At 38.3% G+C, this 21478-nt stretch overlaps 1 protein-coding gene across 9 annotated transcripts in view; it reads right to left on the reverse strand.

Annotated features, from left to right (window-relative positions):
- The window catches only part of LOC121962863 (guanine nucleotide exchange factor DBS-like), a 62406-nt gene that overhangs the window by 26401 nt on the left and 14527 nt on the right, over positions 1-21478 (reverse strand). For 8 of the 9 annotated variants that reach the window (XM_088074443.1, XM_088074440.1, XM_042513181.2 and 5 more), the window contains exons 2-4: positions 8606-8686; positions 6169-6283; positions 3691-3781 (exon numbers count right to left, since the gene is read on the reverse strand). In XM_088074443.1, the coding sequence (XP_087930569.1) occupies positions 3691-3781; positions 6169-6283; positions 8606-8686 (287 nt within the window). Of the gene's footprint in view, positions 1-3690; positions 3782-4986; positions 5298-6168; positions 6284-8605; positions 8687-21478 lie in introns of those variants that run through there. The other variant, XM_088074446.1, reaches the window with a different exon arrangement.

A 21478-nucleotide genomic window follows, 5' to 3' on the forward strand; every position in this document is an offset into this window, starting at 1 on the left:
AGAATAAACATTTCGACGAATATAGCTGACAGTAAAAACACTGTGTTCCCAGTTGTTTTAAATGTTACTGTATAAAGTGCTGTGTGGGAGGGATGTGGAAGACGACTCCAAGGAGCAAAGAGACGGCAGAAACACAAAAGCAGACAAAAGAAGTGAAGTAATGGATGACAAAGAGAAGAGAGAGAGAGAGAGAGAGCGGCGATCAGCAGGAGAAGAGGAAGTCCTGCAGAGAAGCTTGTGCTACCATGCTGATAAACGCCCACCTTCCTCTCGACATCACAGGGTTAAAGACTGAGTATGATATGGTCCAGGACTCATTATATCTTAGCTTTATTATTGATTCTTTCCCCTAGTTTTAGTTCTATCAATGAGAGAAAAATTACAATAATAAAACAAACAACATTTAATATGTTTTTGCTTTTTTTGTTTTGTACCAGGACCATTTATCCCTATTTTTTGTCTAACCGATGAATGAGAACAGTATTTTTTTTAAATTGGTCGCAAGATGTTCTGGTTTGTTTCGTGTCCAAGTCCTACTAACAAGATGTCTTGTTCTGATATCATGTGAGAGGTGACATGACAATTACATTTCTTTTAGATGAGAGTAAGATATGCTTCCTGGTTCTGGTTCTGTTAGTGGTACAAAAAAACAAAAAAAAAACAAGCATTTTTGGTGCACACACACTGACAGGACCTGTTTAGCAATTATCATCTGCAGCACCCTCTCTCAATACTGGACCAATTTAGAAAGAAATTTTCTCATTAAACACAAAACATGGAAAAACAGGGTCCTGGTTTAAGAAAACAACAAAGTCTGGCCAAGAGATTATTAGATGTAGTTTGTTAAGTCAACAGTAACTGATAAAAAACATAAAATAAAATTCAAAAAAGTATGTTAGTGTTTGGTGAAGTTTTCTGAATTAATATTAATTTATTCTCAACATTTATACTTTGCCCGAAAAACTGTTTCCATGTGTCTTAGTTTGTTTTTCATCCACATGAATATACAGCAACACCGATAAATACAGAAAAAATGATTGGTTCCCTGCTATCAGCACAACCCACAGTCCGCCAATGTCCCCTTCAAGGACACAGACTGGGCCAATGGACTGGAATAAGATAACAAACCTGGAATGGTCCATTATGACTGAGTGGGGGGTGGGGGGTGTCTGAGTGTGCAGATGTTATTGTGTACAGGTTAAAGTGACTTCCTGGAGTCATTATGAAGCAATGAGCTTCATTATGACTTATTCTCACAGTGGGGATGGTTTCTTCGAAATATCATGGAAAGACCATTGGGTTTGATTATAATCATTGTCCAATTAGCATACATTAACATACATCTGCATATATTGGACACGCTAAACGGTGTAATACAGGATGAGCATCTAACAACAGATGTGTTGGGTGTGGTGGCAGAGCAGGTTAATCAGGATTCAGAGGTGAAGCTGCCAAAGTGGACACCTTAAAAACACCTGGAAATAAGGCAACAAGCTCCCTCACAAGAAATGACAGAAAAATAAGCAAAAAAGTTAGGACTTTAAGAAACACAATTTGCAACAAAAAAGTTAGTAAAAATTAGTAATTTATAGGAAATGGCCTAAAAAATGTTAAGATGAAATAATAAGTACAGCTAATAATAAAAACATCGTATGTATTAAAATTTAAATATATAGTTCTAATAATTGTAAATATATTTTTTTGATAATTTTCTATTAATTATCTCTCCCTCCCTTTTTTAGCTAATTTTCAGCTTATATTCCTGTCATCTTTTATCAATTTCTTGCTATTTGCAGAACATTTCATGCACAATCTCTGATTGCCTTTTCCTCCATGTTTTCCAGGGAAGTCAAACCAATACGCTCACAATTGAAAGGTTTAAATGCTCGTGAAAGGCATGTGAATGCAGCAAAAGAAAAGTGCTGTTGATCCATGTTTCAAAGGGTTAAAGTAAAATAGATCACAAAGGAAGCTGTCAAGGCAGCGTTAGTGTCTGGAAACATCGTCCTAACCACATATTTCTTTCAGATAGAGCAGTTTCCTTCTCTACTTTTTTCATTTTTCATAACAAAGGGCCTCAGAGAGCAGCGATCAGTAACTTTGATTCTCAAGTCTGTCTGATGTAAATCCTCTGCTTCTCTGCTGTTCACGGTTCTCTTTCCTCTCATCTCATCATTCCCAACTTTCCCTTTTTAAGCATTTCCCGGTATCCCTTCTCTTTCACTCTTGTACTGCCTCTTCACTTCATCATCTCAGAGAGGAGTGAAAGTTTTACACCATCCAAGAAGTAGGCTAGTGGGCCAATGGCACAATTACAAAACCAGACTAATGGCTCACACAGTTTGGATTTTCTTTCAGGACAATATCTCATCGAACACACACACACACACACACACACACACACACACACACACACACACACACACACACACACACACACACTGTTCACACGTTATGAGCATCCACCACCCACTCCAGCATAACACGCTATTTTTAACTCCCCTCCTGCTTCGTTTTATCTAGGAAGAAAAAAAAACTGTCCTCACAGGCCTAATTGCAGGTACATGTCTTTCCCATACACAGCTAATATACATTTCTACACATTTTTACCAAAAGATTTCCATGATTTTTCCATGACTTTGAGGCAAATGTTTAATATCATACATTTTCTGAAATGACCATAGATACTCCTTATTGGTTTTTCTTCATTACGATATATGCTTTTCCTAAATATTTATTATTCAAAAAGAGCAGGATTAAAACTGAATATTTAAGTATAACTTGGGGGCTGTACGATATTTATGAGAAGGGAGTGGGTGGTGCAAAAAGGGGGAGGCATGTCAAATAATTTTTTAAGCACAGGGGAGGGACTTATGTTTTGTATTTTGGCTTAGGAAAGGGCAAAGACCTTTAAATGGCTGTATATTGTACTTATTTTGCTGCCTGGTCATTTGTGGCGATTTTTAAAGACAAAAAAGGCACATTTATTTTCTTTAAAAAATGTTGGTGATTTTTCTTAAAGAAAAAAACGTCAGTGTTTTTTCCCTTTTGAAAATTTTGGGAGTTTTTTTTCCTTGCATATTTTTGGTGATTTTTAAATGAAAAAGAATTTAATGAAAAAGTCTTTGTTATTTTTTTTGTCTTCAAAACTCACAAACAAAAACAGAAACTGCAAAAACAGTTTCTTTCTAATTATCACTGAATTTTCAAATTCCCCATGGTTCTTGAACATATCATGTGTTATTATACTGATTTTTTAAACACGATTCCATGACTTTTCAGGGTATAGCCTGGAAATTGCTATATACAAATTCAATGACTTTTCCTGTTTTTTTTTCATGACTGTATGAGCCCTGGCTAATGACTGAAAACTTAAACTAAAAACTAAAACAAACTTAAACTAAAACACACTTAATGCATAGTTTTTACAGGTTAGAAAACACATACCAAAAACCAAAACGACCATTACTCTAAGTGGTGACAAACCAAATTATACACAAACACAGCTGACATCAGCAACTGCACCCACAGACCGGTGTTCAAACAACCATTACCACGAGGAGAGTAATGCACGCAGTCCAAAACAGCCATTTGTAGTCGTCAGAGGTACATCATCAGCACATGATGCACACAAACAAACTGATCCACAATCTCACAAACACATAGACACACAAGCACTCAGGGTCTTACTGCGATGCGGAGCAGGGTAGCCCTGACGGCGGCCCATCGGTCCAGTCGTCTGTCGATGACCAGGATGAAACCCACTCCTGATGCTGCAACGCTGCAGGAAAGAAGCATATGCTGTTAGTGAAGGAAAACACCTTTTTATATGAGAATGTGTTGTAAAGCAGATGTCTAGAGCAGGGGTCTCAACCTTTTTCAGGCCCAGGATCCCCTTCTATATAGATTGTATAAATGTGATTTGAACTTGAGATAATTCTACGAGTATTTTTGGGTCTTCTCTTCTTTGCTTGTAGCTGCTAAGTCAGCAGTGTTTGTAGTGTAGCTATGTAAATGAGGCTCCAGCCCCTTTTATTCTGTATGATGCCATAAAATCATACAGCAGTCTACTGTTTATGTTAACTCTTTTGGCTCCAAAAAGCATCAATATTTACGGTATTTTACTGTATTTTGGAACAACTGTGCAATGCTGTTAGTATATACATTTTTGCCAGCTATTTTGTGTATTATCATACAGATGGGTATTACTGTTAAATTTACTGCAGTATTCTACAGCAGTGTAAGTTTACAGTGTAATACTGCAGCTAACCTGGAAGTGGTTTCTGTCCCTCTGTCAGACATACTTTTTGGCAGTGCTAAAAGGTTAAAGACAACATGCTGTCTTTTGAAATAGAAATGATAAAAATGAACTTCTCAAGAAAGTCTTTGGCAATAAAAGGATTCCCAAAAATCTTGATTTGACACATATGTGCAAATAGGCACTTTTTATGCACATATATGATGGTATGTTCTGTAACATAAACTGTTGTTGAAAAATAAATAATAATAATAATAAGAAAAGACAGGCAGAACCTCAGTGACCTTTGTTGGTCTTCACAAATATTTTTCGGGGATAAAAAAGCAATGCGAGGAAAGGTTAAACCTTTGCAACAACCGTCTGTAGTAATCATCTGTCATCAGTGATGATAATGAGGGACCCTTGTGATTACCATGGCAACCTTGGCTCTGCATTAATGTGTGTGTGTACGTGAAGATCCTGCCATTCATTCCACAGGCAGTGCCATATGTAGCAACCTCATTAAGCTAATGTGTGTGTGAATGCAGTGAGTGTGTGTGAATGCAGTATTTCCTGCAAAGATTTCTGCTGGACACACGCTTACTTACACCTTAACACAAAACGGATTAAGACACAACACACATACACACACTGTGGGGCCAACAACTGCTGAGCTGGTCCATCTGGGCATAATTATTAGCCAATTTTTATCATCACACACAGACATATTGAGAAAATGTACACACTACCCGGTGAATGCTGCAACATCAAATCCTCAATCCATTTCTACCGGAAAAAAATATTCCAACCCCATGAATGAAGCCGACTGAAAATCTGGGGAGACTATTTGCAATTCCACACCAAAAAAAACCCCACAAATTCTTAAAATCCCATTGTTATCATCCAGCAATAATCCAGTCCTCCTTAATGTTTTTGTAGTCTGTTGTTGTCAGTGTCTAATTCTTGCATCAACAATCATCTGTTTGCAGCCCGCGGATGGAAAGAGGTGACCGATCACATCCTTAAAGAGCATCTCCCTCCTCCTCTCCCTTCTCTCTCTGCTCCTCCACCACCTGCCTCTCGCCCTCGGCCAATCAAAACCAAGCCCCGCGTCTTGCTGTTCCCCCACAGCCAATCAGAGCGCAGAAAGCAGCCGATTGGCAGCTGGGTGCACATAGCTAGTGGGGAGAAAGGGAGGGGGCTCAGAGGGGGATATGAAAGGTGATGAGCCACAAAAAAAGGCCGCCATGACACACACACACACATATGTGTACATATACATGCATACATCTCCTTTCTTCTCCTCTCCTTAATTATAAGTGTGTACGCTTGAGTGTGTGTGTGATGGGAGTGCAGCGCTCAGCAGTAAAGCAAAGGTGAAAGAAAGGGAGGGGAGGTGAGAGGGAGGAGGAGCAGAGAGAGGGAGGAGGGAGTAAAGGAGGAGAAAGGACAGAGAGGAGAAAAGAGGTGTATGGTATGATTTAATTTGAATTCAATTAGCAAAACTAATGCTGTTTCATTTAACCTTGAAGTCACACCAGAAATCTTTCTTAAAGCATCAGGTTTATTGTGGCTCTTTTATTATGAATATTCTATAAATTCTGAAGATTAAAATCAGTCCATTTTAAATGGGAAGTCTTGTCTTTCTGCAGTTCATACATTTTATAATTTATTTTATATCCCAAAATATATATTTCCTGCTATTTCAAATCTATGTCTTTATGTCTTCTTTTATGGCTCTGTCCCTGTGGCAGGCCTTTGGTGTTGTGCTGCTATCTGTTGGTTACAGACGGTATTACACATCCACAAATTGGCTAGATTCCCTTTACAGTTGTCAGACCAAATGAAGCTGCCGACTGTGTCTGTGTGTGTGTGTGTCTGTGGGTGTGTGTGTGTGTGTGTGTGTGTGTGTGTGTGTGTGCACTGCTAACCTGGGGATGCTGCTGAGGTAACTGAGGACATTTTGGACCTCCTCTTCCTCCAGCTCGCTGAATTCTGGGAACTCTGGGAAGACGATGATGGGGCTGCCGTTCATCCCGCGGCCCCCTTGAGATGCACAGGTCCAGGAGACAAAAACAGAACAGCTTAGAGTGACAACCAGACAATGTCAACCTGACGCTTGGCATGTTATTGACATGGGAAAATACATGCATTTGAGCAGAGGGACATTACTTTTATTATCTTTATTGTTTTGGTCTTTTTATTTGTATTTACTCATATTGACAATTTGGGTCTTGCATTTTGCATTTTTTGTCCTCTTGTTTTAACTTTACCTTTACTTCCTGAATTCTGCCTTGCTTATCTTTTAAAGGTGAGATTAATACATTTCTTGTCTAATTAATTGTTGTTGTTGCTGTTATTATTCTCTCTCTCTCTCTCTGTCACACACACACACACACACACACACACACACACACACACACACACACACACACACACACACACACACACACACACACACACTAGGCCTTCTCTTTCGTTGGTGGGTCAAGTTGCAAAGCCGTTCTTCATTATAATGAATTATTCACATGCTGACACTGGGCAGGCATTATCGTCATGGTAACGACAAACTGGGCCCTAAGTGTGTGTGTCTGTGTGCATCAGTGTGCATATGTTTTTTTTTTCTTTATGTTGCATTACATTTCTGTGTGAGATGTTTTTTGTGTTAAGTTTAATAAAATGTCAAACTTTTCATGAGATCTTTACTTTCAAGACAAGTTGACGAATGAAGAACTTTATCAAGGGCAAAATGTGTGTGCTCGTCTATCTTAAATTTACAACATTAAAATTGTTTTTATTTCTAAAGGGAAGTAAGCCTCTGAATCAGAAGTGTAATGTACATGAATGGACAATGCAATGCTGTCTACACAGCAACAGGTTAATTAAGTTGATGCTTCTAAAGCATTCCCTGTAAAATAATGGACGTAGCCATGGTGACGTCACATGGTGAAGCCTTTGAAATTTTGGCTATTGCCATCTTGGATTTTTGGAGCCAAGGGCGACCATATTCGGACAAGAGGGTGGAACTAACCCTAAAGCTAGCTGCTAGCTTGGTTAGCACGGTGCATTTGCGTGATAATATTAGTTTTAGCAAGCAAACAACTTAAATTCTTAAAAACATTTTTAAAAAACTACCATAGTTCCTGATTTAAAAAAAAGACTATTTGGCTCCCTAGAGGGTCTTTTAGCACAACCAAACACATTTTGTAATTTAATTTATAACAAAACATCATATTTCATAAACTCATATGTTTTTTTATGCAAAAAAACTTGCAAACTTGTAAAATAATTAAAGCTGTCGGGTAAATGCAGGAAAGTAAAAAGTATAATATTTCCATTTGAAATGTTTTGGAGTAAAAGTATAAAGTGACACGAAGAGAAAATACTAAGGTATAGTACAAGTACTATATATTCTTACTTAAGTACAGTACTTGAGTTAATGTGCTTAGGATGTAAACGCGTTTATTTCTGCTGTTAATTTGGGTATTTTTATATGGGGGTCTATAGGGCCCCACAGATTGCTGCTTATTTTAAAGCTATCGCACAGAAGGCAGGACCTCTAATACACCTCACTAAAATATATAGAAAGTTTAAACTAACACACATATAAATGGAGATAATTGTCTCATTTCCAGAATAATTTTTCAAGTGATACTTTAAAGTCTGCAGAGTAGAAATTAAACTGTTTCTCACATCTGTATGAGCAATCTACTGCTCTCAGAGGCACACGCTTCCTCTGATTTCAGCTACAATGTTGTCGCTGTTTGACAAAAATAAAGCAACCAAAGTGTGGACTGTAAGCTTTTGACAAATCTACAAAAATAGTCAAACGAAGCTGTGTAGAAACAAAAAATGATAAACTGAGGTCACACCTGAGACTATGCTACAAATATCTATAATGCAACACACATAAATTAACATATTTAAATATAGGTAAGCACAATTTGTCCTATTCTTACATGAAATACTTCTTTGGCTTACATGAATGTGATTTCACACCAATAAACAAATCCTCCAATCTAATTTAATCCATGGTGCTCATTTAAAATCAAGATCCATCTGGGGTTACAAGTTCATTCTGAACTTGACCACTTCACTGCAGGTCTAATAGTGTAACAGTATTACAATGTTTCATGTAATTGGATTTGTTAAGCTTGTTTGAAATGTTGGGTTTTTCTTTCTTAGGAGCTGCAGTTTATTTGCTTAATTTGCTTAAATTGAGCATCTCTTGTAAACTAAACATTCCTACTGTACATTTTAACAAGAAAACAGAGTTATATTTGAACTGGCTGACTGTAAAAATGGTTCATGGAGTGCAGCATGTCCTCGGTGTGTGTGATGGTCAGAAATAACAGAAGTCAAACCAACCTGGCAGGATGGCAAACTGCTTCTGGAGTTCAGAGCCAATTTCTGCTGCACAAAGAGGACCATCCCTTTGCAGGATGTCATCTGAGGAGAACACAGATATATTTATTAGATGCTAATGTCTCCACATACAAAACACATCCTTATTATCACACTGTAGAGCAGGCAAACGTGTTGGAAGTTAGTCAATCTTTGCAATTAAGGCTGACAAGGTCAGACGACCGCTGCAAACGCAGGAGGAGGCCCGGAAAGGGGAAGAAAGGAGAAAAGATGAGAATAAAAAATAAAATAAAAGGGAAACTTCTAAAGAGGAGAAAGGGAGGAGAGCGGAGAACATGAGGTTTACAGCATTTGGATTTCCTCCTCTCTTCAGTTATCTCATCAAACCCTCAGAGACATGAAGAGACAGAGAAATATAGAGACATAAAAAAAAAAAAAAAATCCCCTCCATCCCCTGTTTGCCATGTGTGACCCATGTATGCCAAACACAAGAGGGAGAACTGTTAATTGTGTACAAGCATGTGTGCATGTGTGAATGAAAACTGTCATGCTTCTGTCATGTTAGTGTGTGGAAAGGAGCATCACTGTGAAGTGCATGTGTGTGTTTGGGAGTACAGACAAAGGCTGGCACTGAGAGCGGTGTGAGGGGAGTGTGGAAAGGTTTCCAAGGCAGTATGGTCGGACTGGCAAGGACAGGCAATCATTACCATCTAAGTGCAAACTGAGCAAACTGTTCATATTTTAGAAATCCCCCCACAGGGGCAGCTTTACGGACTGATTCTAGCTTCCAATTTTAAGGGCAGATTTCTCTGAAACCTGGAGCGACATTACTTTTCTTGAACTGCTTCAGACGGTGTAAAAAAAAGCTAGGGAAAAAAATTATATTCATAATTATTATGACACATGTTAAATTATGTTGCACAATTATTATCATTTTTAAGCACTTTTTCCAGGCAATTTCTTTGTTTTTGTTTTTTTAAACTTTGTTTTTATTTTTACACTAATTTTAGGTAATTTTCTTGCACTTTTTTACAAATGTCTTGCTAATCTTTGGGTCATCTTTTACTCATTGCCTTCTTGCCATGTTTTTTTAGAGAGAGTGAGCAAATTTGCTCAGGTTTAAAGGCCTACCGACAGCATGCTTGCTTTAAATGCATCTCAAAAATACGTTTTCTTATTGTGACTTCACTTGGATGTTTGGGCTTCAATGTGCAGATGCAGAGTTTGCTGCAGAGTCTAACTGCCCATTCTGATGTTTGTTCGTCAGTTATTTCATTGATCTTTAAAAGCTGTGATCTGAGGACACTATTGTTTTCTGCAGCAGATCTATATGATGAACACACCCGTCAGATTAAGAGCTTAGATCCTCGGTAATGCTGTGGAGAGTGTGTCAGCGCACCGTTGGCTAGACAGTGACTCACAGCACAAAGTGTAGCTCTCATGTCTCCTGTGTAGTCCACAGCATGTGTGAGGCAGCTGTTTACAACGATAAAACATGCAACACATGTAGCTGTGGTCAGGAAGGAATCTGTTATACTAGATGTGTACAGCACTGACTGGCACACACGCACACACACGCACGCACGCACACACACACACACACACACACACACACACAGTAATAATGATGCCAGTAAGGCACTGGGTATGGCTCCTGATTTCTGGGGATTACATTAAGATGACAGAGCAGTGACTCAGGAACAGTGGTGGAATGTAACTAAGTACATTTACTCTTGTTCTGTACTCAAGTATAAATTTAAAAGGTACTTTACTTGACATTACTTTTTATTTCATTTATTTAAACGCTTCAGTTACTAGACAAATTGAGATTTTAAAAGATGATGTTTCATAATAAATTAAATTACAAAACAGTTTATCTAAGTACAGCTGCAACAATTTGCTAAATAATCAGTAAGTTGTCTGGCAGAAAATTAATTGCCAACTGTTGTGATGAACATTTGTTTTTCTTTTTAGATAATTTAAAGTTTTTAAGATGCCTTTTTTTTCAAGTAATTTTGAGCTTTTGGGGTGTTTTTTTTAAAAAATACTTTTTAGTTTTGAGGTGTTCTTTATATTTTTATTTTTTTTAAAAATTTTTGCTTTCATTTCTTTTCTAATAATCTTAAAGTTTAGAGTGTTTTGTTTGTTTTTTAAGATTTCTTTGCATTGGGTACTTTTTCTTTTAATACTTTTAGTATATTTTCCTGATTATACTTACTTTTACTTTAACATTTTCAATGCAGGACTTTTACTTGCAACGGAGTGAAGGATCTGGATGAGAGCTTAGTTTGAGACAAGGATCAACGTGAATTCAGAGAACACTGAGAATTGTTATAATGAGAACAAGAAGGCTTGATTGAAGCTCACAGACAACAATCAAACAGCCTTATCACTAACTTCAAATACAAAATATCAAAAGACCTTCAATTTTTATTCTTGCACAAAGTACAGAAATAAAGCACTTTCAATCACCCTTGTTCGTCTATTTTCAAAAGCTTTCAGGGTGTTTGTTACTTTCTCAAATTCAAAAAATTTTCAAGGATTTCAAGGATCCTTGTGGGTTACAAGAAGCTGAGCAGGACACAGTTTAGAGAGATGGTTGACGTGTCATTAACGCAGGTCCACTTTAATAGATTTTAACTGACCACAGAGCTTCCAGCAAAGTTCACCAGCCTGTAATTTACCCAAAACAACAACTCTGCCATAATGACAGTGGCTCTACAAGAAGGGAAGGGAGGGCGTACTTATGTTATGTTAATAACTCTTTAAAAATACAATGTATAAGCCCAAAAGAGTCAAGATTCTGTGTTAGAAATGCTCAGATGTTCAGACTGTGTGTGAGCAAATGCGCTGTCATCTGTCAGGGTGTGTGTTTCGGTGTGTGTTTCAGTGTGTTGCCAGGCCAGCTGTCAGTTCAGTGTGTCTGGCAGTAAGCTCGGGTTAAGACCCAAAGTCTGGAGGGGAGCCAGACATGTGCACTGACTCTACTGTATCTGCGTGTGTGTGTGTGTGTGTGTGTGTGTGTGTGTGTGTGTGTGTGTGTGTGTGTGTGTGTGTGTGTGTGTGTCTTTGACCTCAAAGACTTTGACCCAGTAGTCATGCCTGGTGGCAGGCCTCTGTATCTGTAACTATCACAACACTCTCCCATGATGTCCAGCCTTTGAGTCTTCATTCACCCTTTAAAAACGGACCTCGTTGTTTGCATAATCCTGTTTAAATATATTTAAAATAAAAACCATAACAGCTTAAGCATTCATTCTTTTCTCAGCAGAAAGGTAAGAACTCTGTCAATCCAAACATCATGCCATGACCTCATGTCAACTTATCTTACATGCAATGCAAAAGTAGTTTTTCGCTGTAATTACCGCTGAATTTCCCCAGAATTTCCCATGGACAGCCACAGGAGATTGTTTTTTCCATAATCCTGTATATATCGATCTAAAAAAAACAATAGTAGCTAGAACATTCATACTTTTTGCAGTAGAAAGCAGAGGTTTAAGTCTTCCGTTTCATCATGTTGTACGCAGATGATGACGTCATTATGTATCTGTACCTGTGGCGCAAGAGGAATGACTGATGACTGATGCAATTTTCTCACTTATATTTATGTATCGATTTAGTGCATATAGTCTTTCATGTCTTAGCATATGTAGGTACTGAGCATGCATGTTTAAAATGCTGTGAGTGTTTTTAAAACTACATGGCTTTTAACCTTTCACTATTTATTTTAGTCTTTAATTCTTCCTTTCTTTTTTTTAGCTCTGCTCAGGTAGTGCAACCTTATTTCGTTATATATACCTGTACAATGACATTAAAGGTATTCTGACTCTGACATTTACATGTATTGTCTTGAAGGCACTGATCCTGTGAAAAGAATCAATCTGCCTATCGCTGCTAGCAGTTTAGTGTCAGCTTTTCAACATGTTATTATTTGTTCCTCTATCCAGTTTCTTAAATCATGTGGTTATTTCTAAATAATGCCTTTTATTGTAAAAATCCAATAAGTCATTCAAAGAGATTTTATAGAAAATTAACACGCTTTCTTCAAGTTGAAACGAACCATACATGCCTACAGGGGTAAATAGTGCACACAGATCAGACATTCAGGCGTCAGGCTGCTTTTCGCTGCTGCTCAAACTCGAAAGCTCCCAGCTTTGTCTTCAGCCGAATGAATGAAATTAAACTATAGCGGCAAGGCTGCAAGTGAACCCCTTTACCCACCAAACAGCACACACACACACACACACACACATACACACACACACACACACACACACACACACACACACACACACACACACACACACACACTCTCTCTCACTGGAAGTGGGGCAATGCAGCTAAACACAAATAGTGATTATGGGGGGCCTAGAAAGAATGTCCCTCCGCCTCCTTGTACCCTTCCCCCAAGCCCTGACACCCCTTCACTATTTCATTCATCCTTTTTTTCGGGGGCTTAGCTGAGGGGCAAACTGATACATAACTCAATGCTCTGCCCATTAAAACTAAATATAACACCATTCAGCTCCGTTTAATCTGGGTCACTCCATCTTTAGCAGTTACATTTACTTCAAAGTCAAAGTTGTTACTGACGATACAACAAATGTTTCATTACATAAATACGAGAAAAACTCCATAACAAGTTAAAGCCGACTAAATTACACTGATTCTCGAGTGTCTCCCACTGAATGCCTGTTTGTGTGATTCTGTGAGAGAGGACTTAGAGAGGTGAAAAGATAGTGAAGAGGAGGAGGGGAAGGAGGAGAATGAAGCAGTCGGAAAAAAAAAGAGCCCAGAGGTGCTCTCGTCTCGAAAGGATGAAATGGAGGACAGGGTTTCTTTACACATGCCTACATATTTAATGTGTTGGCCTGGTGCTAGTTGATACTGTGGATGTGTTTTCTCTGTGGTAGGGGGTCAACAGCCGTCTAACACTGTACTATAAAACACACGCCACCAAACCTACATCATATAAAAGTGGCCTGCTTCTTTTTTTATCTCTTTTCTTTCAATTTTGATTGACTGTTTTAAGAAAAGCTGACATCTCTGCTGTTTTAGAGCTACAACAATGAGTCGTTTTATCTATTTGTCAATATTCACATTGTCAAATGTGAACATTCAATGCTTTTATTTGTGAGATATGAGAGTAACCGAAGATCCTTGGACTGCTGGTTGAAAAGAAAACAAGTGATCTAAGGACATCACCTTGGGCTGATGGAAATTAAAACAGGCATGTCAACTTCACTTTCTTGTTCTGTTCATAGGTATGAATGCAACCACCATCTTTGTGAGGGTATTTCTGAGCTTTTTTTAAATTTTATTTTGTGCATGTCGAATTTAATGCAACATACTTGCATAAAAAAGGAGCATGCAATTTTTTTGGACAAGTTTTCTTTGGTGCCTGATGCCTTTCACAAGTATTTATACCTATTAACCTTGCTATTTCTTTCAAATACATGGGAAAAAGGCAACTTGGTAAGAAATGTCCAACAAATTGCAAGAAATCAGTAGTTTCAAAAGAAAGTCTTTTTAAAAGCTAGAGAAAATGTCTAGGGAATGTCAAATTAACATATTTAAAATTATGTCACAAAATTATTGTAATTCTTAAGCCCCTTTTCCAGGTCATTTACTTTTGTTCTTACTTTTTTAAAACAAAATGTCAGTTTATTTTCTGGTAATTTTTTCAAATTTCCTGCTAATTTTTGGGTCATTACTTCTTTTGTTGCACATTGCCATCTTGTTATGTTTTTGAGAGAAATCAAGCCAATGCACTCATGTTGCCAAGGGTTGTTTGAATATCAGGATTTGATCCACTCAGCCCAATAACATACAGCCTAAATATATAAGTAATATATAGTCTAAAAGTGCTGCATGATTAATTAATTTTATCTTAAACTCAAGTGAGCGGAGCACTATTTCGGATGTTAGCCATTCGGCCAGCGGAGGTCAGCCGCTCAGCCACCAGGAGTTTGCCCCTGACACTGCACTTACTATACGTGTGTTTTTGGATTTGTTTACAACTATCACTCCTTTACAATAATATGTTAAAAAATTCGATTTGTGAAATACACTTTGGTTAGGCCAGTCCTCTGAGCTGAAAGATGGGCAACAGTCCTATTAAGCCCCATAAAGGTTCAGTCCATTACACCTACACAAAGCATTTTCTGTGACTGTCTCACTCACAACACCCCCTCTTCTCCCTTTGTTCTGCAGTCATGTTCCTACAGGTTCTCACTGCTAAACACACATTGTCAGTTCAAAGATGGCAGCCAGCTGTTCTCTGCTGGTTGATGGCTGCCAGCGCTGGTGCTGCTGGTCAAAGTTCAAAGCCGCAGGAAGCTGTCTAATGTTGACTCAAACACACAAGCACTCAGACGCAGGACCCTGACTGAGGACTGTGCAAACAAAAAAAAGTATGACATGGTTGGGCACTGAGGTGTACAAACACATAGATACAGACATATGCACACAAAGCAGCAGCATCAGAGTCCACTGATAAATGTCTGAGGCATCAGGTCACCTTAAGCTTTGGTGCATAAACTGAGGTTGCAGAGCCACAAATTTAATTGATGGAGAAATTACTGATGACAAGATACAGTGCTACTTCTTGGTGTATGAAATTATCTTTAGACATCATTTGTATGTACAAATACAAGCACAAGTACATGATCGATGACTAGCAAATTCTAATGAGTTCATACCAAAACCAAAGTGGACATTTGTGCCAAATTTGAAGAAATATCCACAAGGTATTCTTGAGATTTCACCCTGACAAAAATTAAAACAGGCGCAAGGTCACAGTTACCTTGACCTTTGACCACCAAAGACATTTGTGTGAAATCTAAAGTAATTCCCTCAAGGTGCTCTTTAGATATCACATTCAAGAGATAGATAGAGATAGAGATCACAGTGATTATTAGTTAAAGTAGTTATCTCACAAATTTGTAGAATTTTGAAAGATGCAGTATATTTATAAACTTCAAGGTAACATGTTGTGGATGCTGTAGCTTCAAAACTCCAACCAAATTTCAGAACCTTCTCAGCTAAAATCAAGCAGTTGTTTCAGAGACAAAATAATAAAATATTTCTATGCATGCAAAGAGAGGCATGCATCCCCATTTTTTAAGCTGTGAGGGCCATAGGAGTATATAGGTTGTCCTCTGAGCTTCAATATCGACCCTGCCTAATAACATGCCATTAAAAAAGTAGGTGATTGAGACATTCATAAGACAGACGTCCAGCACTGCGGCGTCACTGAGACCTTCAGCCCTCCATCTGCAGCTCTGGTATGCACCACATGGAAAGACTCAGAATGCAGACTGAAGGGCACTGGGTTGGAAAAATGAGGTTTGAGAGTGTGAGTGTGGTGAGGGTGTGGCAGCGGGGTTAAAAGTTGCTGGCATCAAATGTCAGCAGAGAGATGGTCAGCTGTGATGCCTGTATTTGCATGAAGCAAGGATTTGCAAGCCGCTCGGTGCAGCTGTGTATGTGTGTGTATGTGTGCGTGTGCGCACGTGCACTTGTGTGGGGGAATCTGAGCTCTATTATCTGGCATTATAGTCAGGGTTTACCAAAGTCCCATCTGTCACTGCTGTGTGGGGTATCTAACAGACACACACACGCACACGTACACACACACACACACACACACACACACACACACACACACACACACACACACACAGGAAAGGGTAATACACATACACCATGCCGAAAAATAAACTGGGTCACAGGACCAACAGTGGAGTGTGTGTGTGTGTGTGTGTGTGTGTGTGTGTGTGTGTGTGTGTGTGTGTTGAATTGGTGTGGATCAGGAGAAACAGCAGTCAGACAAACATAATATTACTGATGGTCACGTGATTCAGCATGCAATCGGGGGACACCGAGAGGTCACTGAAAGATGATTTTTATTTTTTTTTATTTTAGTGAACTTTTTTGGGAAATTTATTAACAGGAGAGAATAATGAGACTTGGTGAAATTAAAGCTAATTTTAATCATGGTGAATTGAGTTTTCTGCAGTATTTACAATTGAAATCTATATTGCAGAAGCTCATGTCTCCAGGTATTACACCAGGAAGCTAAAAGTGATCTTCCTCCGTCCAACAACGGTTACAAATCCAGAACAATGGCATCGGGCCTGACTCCGTCACTGGCACTGTGCCCTGATCTCCTGAATAGACAGTGGCATCATCATCTCAGCAAAACAACACACTACTGTCCCACTGTCCCACTGTCCCACTGTCCCACTGTCTGCAGTCTGCGCTGCCGTCACAACACACACAGACATGCAAACGCTTGGAGGCTGTGATTTTGTCCCGACACATTGATGTTCTTGACCAGGGATAGTGCCATGAAGAGCTGTTGCTTTTTACCAAAGCATCGCTGTTTTTCGTGTCAGAATAGTGGCACAAAAAGCATTTTTTAACAAGACATTGCTGCATTTCCTGCTGTTGTTTTTTAACCACACAGTTGTGAGTTTTGCCAGGATAGTGCTACAAAAGGCTGTCGTTTTTACTGAATGATTGCCGTGTTTCTTGCCACAAAATGCCACAAAAAGCTGTCGTTTTTACAAAGATATCACTGTGTTTGCTGCAAGGATAGTGACATAAAAAGCAGTGTTTTTTAACTGAGACATTGCTGTGTTTCCTGCCAGGATAGCACCACAAAAAGCTGTTGTTTTTCCGAAGACATCACTGCTTTTTCTTCTGGGATAGTGCCACTAAAAGTGGTTGTTTTTCCCGATATATCACTGTGTTTCTTGCCAGGATAGTGCAACAAAAAGCACTGTTTTTTTAACTGAGATATCGCCGTGTTTCACCGTGAGATATCGCTGTGTATCGCTGTGAGATATCAGTGTTTCCAAGGTATCGCTGCATGCTTTTTCTTCCGTGATGCCACAAAAAGCTGTTGCTTGTACCACGATATCACAGTGTTTCCTGCCAGGACAGCACCATGAAAAGCTGTTGTTTTTTACCAAGACAGTACTGCTTTTTCTGCTGGGACAGCACCAAGAAAAGTGGGTATTTTAAGCCAAAACATGATCATCTCCAAACTATTACAAAGTGGATTTGTGCCTAAGCTTAACTACATTAACAGTTGAAACGTAAAGTTTTAACATATCCATCATGTAATAACATACAAATGTAACTTATCCATGGTTTGTAGAAATATGCATTGCCAACATTTTCGTGCCCATCGTGTGCATGCATGTGGTCTCATGGAAATTCATGAATCAAGTACCTCCTAAACACTGCGAGTTGTTGAGGGATCTGTGGTGCAACTCACTCCAACTACAAAGCATGTACTTGCAATCTTGTGGGTTTAAACCCAGGTCCTCCTCCCTTCCTCTCTCCCCACCATTAGAGTAAAAAACTGTAAAAGCTCAGCTGAGAGTAAAACCAGCGGATAGGAACAGCAGCTTTTTTTAGCTGCCTCTGGCCATAGCTACCAGTCATTACGCTACACAGAACAAAGAAAAACATGAAAACTAAGGAAGACAGAGAAGGGGAAGAAAGAGGAAAATGACAAAGAGAATAAGAAGGAAGCAGCACATAAGTAAAGAATCCAGGAGGTCTGTGTTTTTACTTGCCCTGAAAGAAACTTGCAGCTGTAGGAAAAACCTGACACAACTCTTTTACACAATGACATCATTCACTGGAAGCAAGACTTATCTTCTATAATTGTCTTTTAAGGTCACTGAGGGCGTGCTGGATTCACTTTGGGATGTTTTGGGGGTAGAAGGATTTATTACATCAAGTCTGTGAGACAAAGTTTTGACAAAACCACCTCAATTCTAATATTCATGCAGAAGAGAACACTGGTCTGGTCTTATAGCACAGAAACTTGATCTTAATCCATGAAATTGTATGTGTGCTGAAGTTGAGTAGGTCATAATCAAAAGGTCAACAATCCTGAACAGAAAGTGATCCTTCTCTACAAAGCGTACATACAGGACACGATGAAAAGAAGATCTGAACTGCGCACACTGCCCCCGGGTCTGACCTACTGCTTCACATAGACCATTTTAGTTCATTTCAACTAAATAATAAAGGTTGTTTTCATCTTTTGTGACCTAGAAAAGCAGGTTTGCATGATGCACAGAATGCAGAAACCAATGTTAAAGGGGCATTTCACTAATTTTATTGTTCAAGTTAATTTTAGTGGTGGTCATCATGGACAAAAGACTTCAGGTCCTTCTCTTAATTAAAAGTACTAATACCACCCTGTAAAAGTACTCTTTTACAAGTTAAAATCCTGCATTGAAAATCTTACCTAAGTAAAACTTAGCATATTCAGGAAGAAGTACTTCAAGTATTTAAATTAGAAGTACCCAATGTATCAAAAAACTAAAAATGAATTCTAAAAAAATCATAAAACTCAAAATTATGAGAAAAGTGGGGGGAAAGACAAAAAAAATTAAAAAGAAAATCTACATAAAATAAACAATTACAAAATGTTTATTAAAATATCTGGCAAATTATTATCTGTCAATTGACCAATTAATCAACTATTCATTGCAGCTGTACTTGTATAAACTCTGGTAAATTAAACAATTCATATTGTATTTTATAAACTCTTATGTTTTTTATGCAAAAACCTTTATCTGATTATCTGAAAAGTAACTAAAGCTGTCAGATTAATGTGGTGAAATAAAAGTACAATATTTTTCCTCTGCAATGTTATGGAGAAAAAGTATAGTATTAAGTGACATGGAAAGAAAATACTCAAGTAAAGTACAAGTACCTCAAATTTGTAGTTAGGTACAGTACTTGAGTACATGTACTGAGTTACATTCTACCACTGAAAATCAATATGTTTGATTTGTTGTGCAATCATCCTATTCCTCCTCAGATCCATCCTATGCACTTAATCTAACTATCTACTGAGTTTTATTGATTGTGTTCTCTTGTTTTTGTTCACTTGTTTTGTAACTGAAGTAGCACTGAAGTCAATTGGCTAACAGATACATAATAACATCTGCTGCTAAATCCAATGCAAACAGGTCACTTTAAAGCAACACCACAAGGATCCACATCCCAGGTTGCATTTTGGGAGCTTAGCTGAGACTTGCTAACTTCTAATCTTGATTTGGCAAAAAGCAGAGATAGGATAGGTTGATACCTTGGCACAAAGTGTCTGTGTGTGGATGTGTGTGTGTGAGCAGGCTGCTTAGGCTCACGAGATAACGTCAGCCCATCTGTCAGTAGAGCAAACACTCTCTCTGCACAGCAACGCAAAACACACCTCACTGCACACACACCTGAACAAGCCTGCAGAGGGCCAAAAAAAGCAAAACGAGATCTGTATGGATTATTATCAACACTGTGCTTCACAGGTTTGCCATCGACACACATCAGAGCAAACAAAAACTGAATCAACAGGATGAAGTTGACCAATGAACACACGCACACAACTGAGAGTGGAAATAAGGGGGAGGAGATGTTGACATTCAAACTCTCAAAAGGGTTTTGTCCCAGCACTGCTCCAAACTGACAGGAGGAAACACACTGTGTTAATGGGACCGATGTGATTAACATGCTGTCAGTGTGCTCCGCTGTGTACTGTACTGAGGATGGACAAACCTCACGTTAGCATACAGCTCGACACACAGCCAGGGCCCGAGGAGCACTTTAGATTGGCTTATGTAACTGTGTGATGGATAGTAATGCCTTCAGCAGGAAAAGCATGTTTGGGAAATGAGACAAAATCAATGTGGATAACAAAGGCAGGTCACTTATTTAGCTCAGTCATACTTACATCCATTTATAAAATGCTTATAAGAGATTTGTTATGCAGTGGTGATGACTTTGTGTGTGTGTGTGTGTGTGTGTGTGTGTGTGTGTGTGTGTGTGTGTGTGTGTGTGTATGTGTGTGTTATGACACGTGTTTTTGAAGAGTTTTGTTAGTGTGTCCAACACTTAGACCTGTACACTGTCTCTTCACAGAGTTCCCACACAATATCATTGACAATGTTTCAAAACATATAAGATTCAAACATAATTTCAGCATCGCACATGATGTGTTTAAGGACTTTTGGAAATTAGAAAACCTATGATAATTTCTGTTTTTACAGTTTCTGGCTGTGATAAATGGTCCCATTTCGGCAATTTTTGAAGAGCACGTTCCTTTAGAAAAATTAAACAACAAAACAAAACAAAAACATTTGCCCTAAATTTTTGAGTTTTCTGTAAAAATCGGCAAGAAAATGAGAATGCTTTTTTTGAAAGAAAGCATAACCTCCAAACCAGTTTTCTTTGAAAAAAGAAATTTACTCTTTAATCTAGAAATGTTTCTATAAAAATCACCAAAAAGAAAATCCTCCTTTTTTTGGTTTTCTATAACAATTGCCAACATTAAAAAAAAAAAAATTAAATAGTCTTTTTTTTTTTTAAATCCTCCTCCATGTTACAATATTTTAATTTATTACAAAAAAAACATTTACATGCTTTTTCTTTCTATGAATTTTCCAGAGCTGGAAAATTTGATCGTGAAATTCCATGACTTTTCTTGGTTGTCCATGACTATGGGAACCCTGTCTTAACAAAGAGAGGCCAGACTGCAATTTTCTTTGGATTTCATGGTCCCTAGATGATGATGAAAGAAGATGATGACGCATTGGACATTTTACAATTGAAAAAAAAGACTTCTCAGTTCTCTCTGATAGAAGGTTCCATTATACAGAGTCAAGTGCAGGATAATAAAACAATAAAGTATTCTATAAACGGTATAATACAACAATATCCAGCAAGTTGTACATTTCATGATTGTTATGGATGACGTGGTGACCGGGAACAACTCAACCATCTGCATCAGGTGAATAAACACCTTCCATTTAATCCAAATCAAGACTGTCAAGTGGCCATGACTGTGGCCAT

Source organism: Plectropomus leopardus, chromosome 24 (assembly GCF_026936395.1).
Source record: "Plectropomus leopardus strain MGB_pleo_1.0 chromosome 24, ASM2693639v1, whole genome shotgun sequence".
In the NCBI taxonomy this organism is placed as follows: domain Eukaryota; kingdom Metazoa; phylum Chordata; class Actinopteri; order Perciformes; family Serranidae; genus Plectropomus; species Plectropomus leopardus.